The 12,302-nt window shown below is 34.1% G+C and overlaps 1 protein-coding gene across 3 annotated transcripts in view; it reads right to left on the bottom strand.

Annotated features, from left to right (window-relative positions):
* Nucleotides 1-12,302, bottom strand: part of RNGTT (RNA guanylyltransferase and 5'-phosphatase) — a 338,127-nt gene that overhangs the window by 63,491 nt on the left and 262,334 nt on the right. For all 3 annotated transcript variants that reach the window (XM_017876820.1, XM_017876821.1, XM_017876822.1), the window contains one exon: nucleotides 2,067-2,133. In XM_017876820.1, coding sequence (XP_017732309.1) covers nucleotides 2,067-2,133 — 67 coding nt within the window. The remainder of the gene's footprint in view (nucleotides 1-2,066; nucleotides 2,134-12,302) is intronic.

Raw genomic sequence — 12,302 nt, 5'->3', positions numbered from 1 at the left:
AAAAAAAAAAAAAAAAAAAAAAAGAAAGTGGTTTTGGAACACCTATATATCAACATGTCTGGAAAAAAAAAGTTTGAGAGTAACATTCTGGAAAAAAAAAGATTAAAAGAAAAAAAAAAAGAACATCAATCCATACTTGACTCTTCTATAAAGATTAACTCAAATGGACAATAAACCTAAATGTAAAACCTAACAGTATAAAACTTCTATCAGAATACATAGAGAAAAATCTTTGTGACTTTGGGTTAGGAAAATATTGCTTAGATACAACAACAAAAGCATGAGCCATGAAAGAAAAATAAACTGAACTTCATCAATACTAAGAACTGCTCTTTGAGGACACTGTTAAGAGACGAAAAGACAATCTACAGCTGGGAGAAAATAATTGCAAATCACAAATCTGATAAAGGACTTATATCCAGAAGATACAAAAAATGTTCAAAACTCAGTAAGAAAACAAAAAACCCAATTTTAAAATAACAAGATTTGAAGACATACTTCACTAGAGGAGATATGAACATATATTTGACTAGATTCAGATGAGAAAAAAGTACATGAAAAGAATCTCAGTCATTATGGAAATGTAATACAACTACCACATGACCCAGCCATTCCCCTCCTAGATATTCACCCAAGAGAAAGAAAAGCCTATGTCTATGCAAAACTTGTACACAAATGCTCACAGCAGCTTTATTTGTAATAGCCCCAAACCAGAAACAACCCAAATGCCCGTCAGCAGGTGAAAGGACAATCAAACTTGCTATAGCCATAGAATGGAATACTACTAATGGCAAAAAAACACAATTACTTTTACACCAACCTGATACTTGGCAATAAAAAATAATAAACTAGTGATAAGTGCAATGATGTGGATGAATCTCAAAATAATTATGCTGAGTGAAAGAAGGCAAAAAAGAAAGTGAATATACACTATATGATTTCACTTATATAAAGCTCTAGAAAATGCAAATTAATCTATAATAACAAAAATCAGATTAGTGGTTGCCTGGAGACCACAAGAAAAAAAGGGGGGGGGGAGGGGGAAATTTCAAAGGGGCACAGGGAAACTTTTTGAAGTGATTAATATGTTAATTATCTTGATTGCAGTTATGGTTTCACAACTACAAGCATGTCATAATTTATCAAATTGTACAGTTGTTTGTCAATTAGATCTCAATAAAGCTGTTAAAAACTTTTTGTTTTCGAGGCAGTCTCACTCGGTCGCCCAGGCTGGAGTGCAGTGGTGTGATCATGTCTCACTACAACCTTGACCTCCCAGGTTCAGGGAATCCTCTAGCCTCAGCCGCCTGAGAAGCTGGGACAACTGCCATGCCATGCCCAGTTAATTTTTTTTTTATTATTTTGTAGAGATGAGGTTTCACTATGTTGCCCAGGCTGGTCTCGAACTCCTGGGCTCAACCAATCTTCCAGCCCTGGCCCTCCCACCTTGGCCTCACAAAGCACTGGGACTGTAGGCATGAGCCATGTGCTTGACCTGTAAACATTTTTTTAATGGCAAAAGGGATGATCTCAAAGATTAATCTCTAAATGTACTCTTCTAAATTAATCACTGAACTATTTTGGTCAAAGTCATCTTTACTATGGCAAGAATATTAAAATAATCAATTCCTTTGAAAAGCTGAATGATTTCTTCAGCAGAAATACGCAGAAGCTAATGAAATTATCACTTCACATTCACTTTTTTTTTTTTTTTTTTTGAGACAGGGTCTCACTCTGTCGCCCGGGCTGGAGTATAGTGGTGTGATCATGGCTCACTGCAGCCTCAAACTCCTGGGCTCAAGTGATCTTTCCACCTCAGCCTCCAGAGTAGCTGGGACTATAGGCACATGCCATTGAACTTGGCTAATTACAAAAATTTGTTTTTTTTGTAGAGACATGGTTCCCAACATAGTCTCAACATCCTGGGCTCAAGTGATCCACCTGTCTTGGCCTCCCGAAGTGCTGGGACACCATATTTTTATATGTTGATGATTATTAGTAAGTTTTTGATGGATTCTAGATAAGAGAACATCCAGGAAAAGTACCCTGAAAATGAACAAACATACCTTGATTTGTGCAAAGGGTCTTTCATAACCTCCAACATACAGAAGGCCAACATTCTGAGGAAGTAACCTACAAAGAAAAAAAAGCATTATTTATAAAATACTCCTTATGAGTAAGGTTGTATAATTATCAAAATTTGAATAATAGATATAATATAGATACATTATAAAATATATTAGATGGATGCCATGAGAAAAGTATTCTTGTCTTTCACACTATGAGACAGTAATCATCAAATAAATAATTTTATATTTCAGAAAATAATGGGAGCCGAGTGTGGTTGTGTGTGCCTCCAGTCCCAGTTACTCGACAGACTGAAGCAGGAGGATTGCTTGACTCCAGGAGTCCAAGGTTGTAGTGTGCTATGACTGCACCTGTGAACAGCTACCCCCTTTAGTCTGGTCAATATAATGAGACCCCGTCTCAAATAATAATAATAAGTAAAATGTTGAGAATGAAAACTTAAATGTAGAACACTCTAACATATTAGTAATTCTAACAAAATTACAGAGGGTCCTTGAATAATACAAGTTTGAACAGCATGAGTCCACTTACACAGGGATCGTTTTTCAATAAAAGTTACACTGAGTGTGCCTGTCTCTCCTGCCTCCCCTTCCACCTCTTCCACCTCTTCTCCCTCTCCCACCACTGAGACAGCAAGACTAACCCCTCTTCCTCCTCCTTCTCAGCCAGCTCAATGTGAAGACGACAAGGATGAAGACGTGTATGATGATGTACCACCACTATGCAATGTACAGGAGATAATACAAACTTAAATACATCGGTACCAAAATCTAACAGGAAAACCTGACAAATACATAGCCTTAACAAAAGGTACCCTCCAATAAGAGGTATAACAGAGAAACTCACCATTAGAAAGTAGTGGAATAAAGGTATTTGCTATGAAGAGATCTGGAAAAGTTTGAATAGATGGGATTTGGGATTAGCCTCAAAGATTGGGTAACACAAAAGGAAAAAAACAACATCCTGCGCAAAAGAAGATTTGAGACAAAGACAGCACAAGTATGGACGGAGTAAGGAATAATTTAGTTGGAGATGAGAACTCAAAGAAGTTTAGAATTAACCATGAAGAATTTCAAATGGCATATACTTTATTTTGTAGGCAATATGGAGTCATATTAAAAGATATACTTATTTCTTATAAAACAATAAACATGAAAATAAAAATCAAACCAAACAAAGGTCTAATATTAAAAAATGGTAATGATTATGGTCTCTGCATTATCCCTTCCTTCTTATTCCCACAGTTCTAATATGTCCTCACTCTTAAATGCAATGAAACATTGAGAATGAAGAAATACTATCATTATAACTGTGCTTATGGAGTATGTAGGGAACTGGTAGTGGTGTGGGGTATAGGAAGGACATAATTAAATATTCTTGCATTTAACTGACCAAAATGTACATATATCTCATCTTTCTTTTATCACAAATCTTTACATAATGGACACTGTGAATAAATGGATACAACTTCAGTCTGAACATGATTATACATGAAGAAGAAAAAACAAATTGCCTATACTCCTTGCCCAGAAGAACTACGCAATGTCACTTCTCAAAGTCTCGACATTGAAAGTTAATGGCCTTTTAACGTAATAGATTTCTAATGATTTCTAGGATGGCTATAAATTCTATTGCATGAATCTCAGAATGGAACACTGTGTAGTATCTAGAGTCAAAACAAAAAACTAAACAACAATTGGAAACTCAAAACAATAAAAAAACTTCTTGGCATGCCATATTGATATAATCACAGCAAATGAGAACACGAGATTATCATAACCATCTCTTTTAAATTCTGTTAGTGACTTCAAAACCCTACTTCAACAATTCCAGGATATACATTTATTTATAATTTAACTTCTCTGAAATTGAAATGCCTGTGATGCTAGGTGGTATCATAATAATAACCAGGTGACTGTTGTGAGGTAGTTGTGTGATTACCCCTCATTGACATGGTCTACTAAGACCATGAAAGCACAGTCTCATAGCAACTTAGATTCTATGAAATAAGGTAGATATTTAGTCTCCTGGGAATATACCCTGTACCCTATGTTCTATAAGAGCCTATAGGCCGGGCGTGGTGGCTCATGCCTGTAATCCTAGCACTGTGGGAAGCCGAGGAGGGCGGATCACCAGAGGTCAGGAGTTTGAGACCAGCCTGACCAACGTGGAGAAACCCCGTCTCTACTAAAAATCCAAAAATTAGCTGGGCGTGGTGGCGCATGCTTGTAATCCCAGCTACTCAGGTGGCTGAAGTAGGAGAATCGCTTGAACTCAGGAGGCGGAGGTTGAAGTGAGTCAAGATCATGTCATTGCACTCTAGCCTGGGCAACAAGAGTGAAACTCTTATCACAAAAAAAAAAAAAAAAAAAAAAAAAAAAAAAAGAGCCTATAAAGTATTAAAGGGTCACTAAGAGAATATTAATAGCTGCTAAACACAATTCTGAATTAAGCCAACTTAGCAAAAACTTTCTTACATTTGGAATGTAAGTGATGACACTGTAATTTGAAACATACTGTTGATGGTTACAAACACGACTAAAGGCATTTGTTTAGTAGATTCAAATAGGAAACATAGGAAATGTCCCCTAATCTAAGAAATGGAGAATTTCTTAGCCCATCATTTGACAAATAAGAAATTAACCAACAAAACTTTAAATCTCTCCCAAATCATTGCTGGTATCATAAATTGAATGTTAGGTATATATAGCAGTAGTTTAATTTATTTCCTATGTAACAAATGTTCACAGAAAGCTTGATAAAACCTCCTTTAGCAGCAGGAATAGTCATTGTTCATACAAATAGATGCTAGAAAAGGAAAAGAATAAAAGTTGCCTGACATTTAAAAATCAGTATGCCTCTAAATTACTATCCATATGCATTTCAGGAAGTTTGCCAATATACTATTTAGTGTGTCCCTCCCTCCAACTTGTCTAATAACTACCTTTCCCTAAATAAGAAATTTCTTAAATATATCAGTTGGCATATATATGTACGTATGTATATTTCACTTTTAAAAATTACTAGTCTTTCTTATTCATATACTTCTTTCTTACTCATTATCCCTTACCATATATTACCACCTTCGTTTGAGTGGATTTTAACATGTGTCATAATTTAAAGGCCTGCTATGCATAAGATAATACTTCGAGAACACAAATTCCCACTTTTAAAATGGATTTCTTTAAATATTTTACCTTTCAAAAGTATTTTTGCAAATTGTATACGTAATTATTGTCAAGTAATATGTACCATTTCATCATGCAGGGTGCTTATGTACAATATAGCAATCACACATTTTAAATCCCCAGAGTAAAGCATTAATTCAGCACTAATAAACACATTTATACGTATATTTAAAAATAGAAGCCCTGACTTACTTGGTACCAGGTAATTGTTTAGCCCTTAAGTTAGGCGAACATTACCATAACCTTTATACAAATGCTAACACCTCTGAGATATTTTTTGGCAACTAAATGTTTCTATACTGTGGCTACCAAAGAGGATGTTTTTGGAAAGTAGCAATAAAGAGACACTGTTGGATAAAAACAATCTATTACAGCTTTAGAAGTTAAGAATAGACAAGACTAATATCTATTTTGCTTTCAATTTTCCAAACACAAACACTAACCAATATCTATTCTGAAAAGAAAGCCCCAAAATTGTTTCCAGAAAAGTTTCTCATAAAAGAAAGTAAAACTTGTCAGGTAATAGAATAAACATTTAAAAGAACTTCATTCACCCAATACCGATGATACATCAAACACAGAAAACCTGCTTTAAAAGTAAATTGAGTCTGTAATTATTTCAAATTACAAGTTTAAAGGGGGCAAGGGATTCTTTCTAAAACTAAGCTAAATAACTCAAAATTAACTGTTCTATGTACAAGCCATAACTATAGTACCCATTATCAGATATATTTTTAAATTGCAACAAAATACCTTGAAACAACTTATAGCACCTTGAATACTGACTTACATTAAATTCCACTGTTTAGCAAGTTATCCAAAGACCAGACTACATCCAATACATCTACTATTAGAAACCAAACAACCAAACAAATAGAAAGCAAATACACTTAATATAGGATCAGTAGTGCCATCTTGAACTTAAGAAAATGCATATTATTGATAAGGTCTACATTATTCTTCTAATCTTGTAGTGGGATGTAAATTTTAAAAGTGTATTTCACAAAGCTAATTTTTTTTCCTTTATTTAAAATTTCCAATTTTTATTTTAAGTTCAGGGTATGTGTGCACGATGTGCCAGTTTGTTACATCAGTAAACATGTGCCATGATGCTTTGCTGCAAAGACCATCCCATCACTCAGGTATTAAACCCAGCATCCACTAGCTATTCTTCCTGATACTCTCCTTCCTCCCATATAAAGCAAATTTTGAACAAATAAAGTAATGCAGATCATAGCCTCAGAACATAATTCAGCTAGAAATCAATAACATAAAAGTAACCAGAAAAATCCTCATGTCTGTAAAGACAGAAGTATACTTTAAAATAACCCATAGGTCAGAGGTAAAATCATAATTGAAATTATGAAATGTCTTCAACTGAATAGCAAAATAACAATATATCAAAACTTGTAGGTTGCAGGTAAAACCAACTTATAAAGAAATTTATAATCCAAAACATATATATGAAAAAGAAGAAATGCTTTACAGAAATTGATGAGTTAAGTATCCACCTCAAGAAATTAGAAAAATAACAGTAAATGAAACCCAACAAAATAGAAGCAAAGAGGTAACAATTCGCAGAAATTCATGAAATGGAAAACACACTGGAGAGGATCAAAACACTAAAACTGTTCCTTCTAAGATAATAATTGAATTGATTCTGAATGAGGTTGACAAAGAAAACACACAAATAATCAGTAGTACAAAGAAAACAGCCTAAATGTAGTAATTAATAATAAGAGGATATAATAAATACTTTTATCCCATCAAGTTTCAAAAGCCAGAATAAACTCCTAGAAAAATATAATGCACTAAAACTGACACAAGAAAAAAATAGAAAATCTTAGTTGTCTCATCATAAACAATTTTAAATTACTCCACAAAGAAAATAAAAGGTCTAGCAAAGTCACCAGCAACTTCTACCAAAATTAATTCTAATTATATACAAATTTTCCAGAAAATAGAAAAGAATATTTCCCAATTCATTTTATAAAGTTAGCATAACTCTGACACGGACACAAAATGCAATGTGGATTAAGAGAGAATAAGAAAACAAGCCACAGACTGGGAAAAAAATATCTTCAAAAGACATATGTGAACAATAAGTTCCGTCCAAAATATACAACAAACTATTACAATTTAACAGTAAGAAAATAAACAAGTTCGCTTGGCACGGTGGCTCATGCCTGTAATCCCAGCACTTTGGGAGGACAAGGTGGGAGGATCACTTGAGGCCAGGAGTTCCAGACCAGCCTGGACAACACAGCAAGACTCCATCTCTACAAAAAGTATAAAAATTAGCTGGGCACAGTAGCATGTGTCTGTAGTCCTAGCTACTCAGGAAACTGATGCAGGACGATCTCATGAGTTCAGGAGTTAAAGGTTACAGTGAGCCATGAACGCACCACTGCACTCCAGCTTGAGTGACAGCAAGACCCCGTCTCTAAAAACAAAACTGTAGAAAAAGAAAAAACAAATAAATAAATAATCTGATTTAAAAATGGTCAAAAGACTGGAACAGACACCTCACAAAAGAAGATATGCAGATAGCAAGTGGTTATATGTAAAGATGTTCAGTCTCATATGTCATTAGGGAAATACAAACTGAAGTAACAGTAAGATATCATAATACACCTATGAGAATGGCCAAAATCCAGGACACTGACACCACCAATGCCGGCAAGGATGTGGAGCAACAGGAACTCACAAGCATTGCTAGTGGGAATGCAAAATAGTACCGCCCCTTTGGAAGATAGTTTAGTGGTTTCTTACAAAACTGAATATACCCTTACCACATGACCCAGTAATCACATTCCTTGGTATTTACTCAAAATAAATTGAAAATTTATGTCCGTACAAAAAACCTGCACATGGGTGGTTATAGCACAGCTTTATTCTTTATTGCCAAAACTTGGAAGCAACCAAGATGTCCTTAAACAGGTGAAAATAAATGACGGTACATACAATGGAATATTATTCAATGTCAAAAATAAATGAGCTATCAAAGCCATGAAAAGACATGGAGGAAATTAAAAGTATAAGAAGTCAATCTTAAAAGCCTACAAATTATGTGATCCAACTATATGATATTCTGAGAAAGGCAAAAGGATTTTTTTAAGGCAGTGAAGCCATTCTGTATGATACTATAATGCTAGATATATGTCATTATACATTTGTCAAAACACCACCAAGAGTAAACCTCAATGCAAACTATATAGACTTTAGTGATAATTACATGGCAACATAGGTTCATCAATTCTAATAAATTAGCACTCTGATGCAGAGTACTGATAGTGTGGGAGGGCCACACATGTGCGGGGCAGGTGGTATATGAGAACTCTCTGTACTTTCTGCTCAATTTTTGCTATGAACCTAAAACTGCTCTAAAAGATAAAGTCTATTTAAAGAAAGAAATGAACTATGAAGCTACAGAAAGACATGGAAGAAATCTAAATGAATATCGCTAAGTGAACGAAACCAATCTAAAATCACTACATACTATATGATTCTAGCTATATGACATTCGGAAGAGGCAAAACTACAGCGGCAAGATCAGTGATTGCCAGGAGATCAGGGGGAGGAAAACAGGAATAAATAGGTGTTGCACAGGAAATTTTCAGAGCAGAATACTGGTCTGTATGATACTGTAATGGTTGATATCATCTGTACATTATGAATCTGTCCAAATCCATAGAACTATAAAACACAGCTAAACCCAATGGAAACTATGGACTTCAGTCAATAATACAACCGATTTGTTTATCAGTTATAACAAATGTACCACACTAGTACAATATGATAAGGGAAATTGTATGCCAAAAGAGAAAGGGTATCTAGGAAATCTCTGCACTTTCTGTTTAATTTTCCATAAATGTGGAAAAAGACCTATAAAAATAAGTCATAATTTTTTTTTAAAAAATGCAATGTTGACAGTATAAGAAAGGAAACTTACAGGCCAAATGCAGAGAGGAGAAGGGAACAGAAGGAGGAAGAGGAGGGAAAAGGAGGAAAGAGAGACGGGGAAAGGGAAGAAAAAAGAAGCAAAGAAAACCATCAAACTGGGTTTATTCTAAAAATCATTTAATATTAAATAACTCACCATTGTAATTACCTGAGGAACAGGATGGGGGGAAAGACCATATTGTTAATAATGGCAGAAAAGGTATTTGAAAAAAACTAAACACCCTTGTATAAGTACTCTTAAATAAGGAAGAGAAGCTACTTTTTCAATTTTATCTAAATGATCTAAGTAAATAAATAAATCAAACCCTACAGGAAACACACTTAATGGGGAAATTTTAAATTTTGATGGAGAAGAATGCAAAACACCTTCTATCACCATTTTGTTTAACAATGTACTAGAGGCCCTAGCCAGTGTATTAGGCAAGGAAAAACATGATCTAAGGTTTAGAGGGAAAAAAGCTCACAGTATTCATAAACATAATATATATACATATGTATTCCCCCCAAATGCAGAAAAATTATTAGGATTAATCAGTGATTTTATAGTAAGATTCCTGGATACTAGATCCATTAGAGAAAGATAGCAGTTGTATTAACATGCAGTTAAAATATGAAACTATGGATGATCCAATTCAAAAATATTTTTAATCTAGGAATAAAACAAAAGAAGTGAAAGACCTTAATTAATAAAAGTATCAAACATTATTGCAAGAAATTTAAGAAAACCTAAGTAAATGAAAGAATCATGTTCATAGATAGGAAATCACAACACTGTTACCACATAAAATGTTCACAACCTGATCTATATATTAAATGCAATCTAAAAACTCCTGACAGAATTTGCATGAGAAACTTCATAAGCTCATTCAAACACACATGAGGAAAAGCAAAAGAACAAAAATATTAAAAATTATCCTAAAGAAGAACAAAGTAGGAGGACTTACTTACTAGATATCAAGACTTTTCATACTTTAGCAGTAACGAAAATGGGATTGATGTAGGGACAAACAAGTACGTCAGTAGAATAGAATAGAGAACCTAGAAACGGTCTTACACATAGGCACTGAATTTATAACAAAGGTGGCATTGCAGAGCAGAAGTGAAAGGATAATCTTTCTAATAAATAGTGCAGGGATAACTGGCTATCCACACAGATGAAAATATGCCATACAGGAAATACTGGTATATCTGACTACATTAAAATTAATAATTTACATTTATCAAGAGATAGGCTAAGATCCGAACTTCGCACAAGTCACAAGAATAAACTCCAAATGGATTGGGCATCTAAGTACAAAAAAAGGAGAAACCTTACAAATATTAAAAGAAAACCTGAGTGAATTCCTCTTCAACCTTAATATAACAAGGAAATAAGAGAAAATGTTGGCAAATCATACTATATAAATTTTTTTAAATGGCATGGCAAAAAAACACCAAAAACAAAGTCAAAAGATAACTGACAAACTGGGAGAAAATATCTGTAACATATACCACAGAAAAGGGACTACTAACTTTAATATATAAAGAACTCTTAAACATTGAGAAGAAATGGGAAAACACATTAAAACATAATTCAAATATTATATAAAACATGGACATTAGGCATATGTAAAAATATTCAAACTCACTTGTAACTAGAAAAATGCAAATTAAAACAACACTGAGATACCATTCCCACTTACCAGACCGGCAAAATTAAAATGTGTGGACAACACATTCTGGGGTTAGGCTGTGGAAAACAGACACTCTCATATACTGCTATTAGAAATGCAAACTAGTATAACCCGTCTGGAGGGAAATTTGGCAAAACTACACGTGCACTTAGCTTTTGACCTAGTAATCTTCCTTCTGACAATGTCCTTGAAGATGTACCCCCCAACACTAAAAAATACATATGCACAAGGCTATTTATTGTAGCACCGTTTGCAGTTGCAAAATGTTAAGGACAACCCAAATGCTCAGACATGGCAGAGTGGTTAAATAAGTTACGGTTAAATCCACATAATGGAATAATATGCAGCTGTAAAAAATGAGGACAATCTCTACTTACCAATAGGATATGATTTCCAGGATATATTTACTGTGTTAAGTGAAAAAAAAAGAAGGCGCAAGAGAGGATATATAGTACGCTATCCTTTGGTAAAGAAAAAGTATAAAACATTCATGTATCTGTTCCTTTGTGCAAAAGAATTACAGGAAGGCTAAAACAGAAACTAAAAAGACTGGTTTCCCATGAGGGATAGGTGCAAACAGGTAGAAATCATGGGAGAATACAAATAGGGCAGCAGGATGGGTGAAGAGTGACATATCTGTAAGAGTATCTTTTTATATAGTTAGGACTTAGAACCATTACAATGTTTCATATACCAAACGATCAATTAAAATCAATCACTATGTTGAGAGAACCTAAAAAGGAATGAAAATAATTATATTTACAAATGAATAATACACATTAAGGGTGATGGGGATGAAAGGAGCTAATGTAAGTAACTTCAGAAAACAGTATTTTGACTATATTCTGCAAGGCTACAGACAAAAACAACTGTAGACAAACACCGTACTTGAGTCAGTAAACTTGTTTCTCATATGGGTACTGGTTACTAATCACGAAAATATATACTAGGATTTAACAAACAAATATATCATGGATAATGAGATGCAGGTTTCTCACTGTACAAAGAGTTACAAATAAGAAAAGAAGAAAGGACAGAATGAACATTTTGATGTTGGATAAGGATCATCAGTAAGTCCTCAAGCCTTTTAATATACTGACAGATGGAAGAAGAAATAAATATAAATATACATGTTGGTGCTTGTTAGTATGTGATACATTCCTAGCTCTGTCAGCAGAGAGGGCTTAAAATGACACCCAGAAGCAATGACCACACCTAGGATTAGATTTTTATTTCTAACTATCATTCACCAATTAAAAAAAACCAGGGTTCCTTAGAGAAACAGCTAATTCCTAGGTGGAGGAAAGAAAACAGAAGATTCTGGAACATCTTATGGTATAGAAACTAAGGAAGTACTGAAAAATGATGGAAAGCATGTCAAAAAGACACA

Source organism: Rhinopithecus bieti, unplaced genomic scaffold (assembly GCF_001698545.2).
Source record: "Rhinopithecus bieti isolate Rb0 unplaced genomic scaffold, ASM169854v2 scaffold_10354, whole genome shotgun sequence".
NCBI lineage: Eukaryota > Metazoa > Chordata > Mammalia > Primates > Cercopithecidae > Rhinopithecus > Rhinopithecus bieti.
Note: the sequence above shows the minus strand (reverse complement) of the source record. Positions and strands in the feature narration are given on the sequence as shown.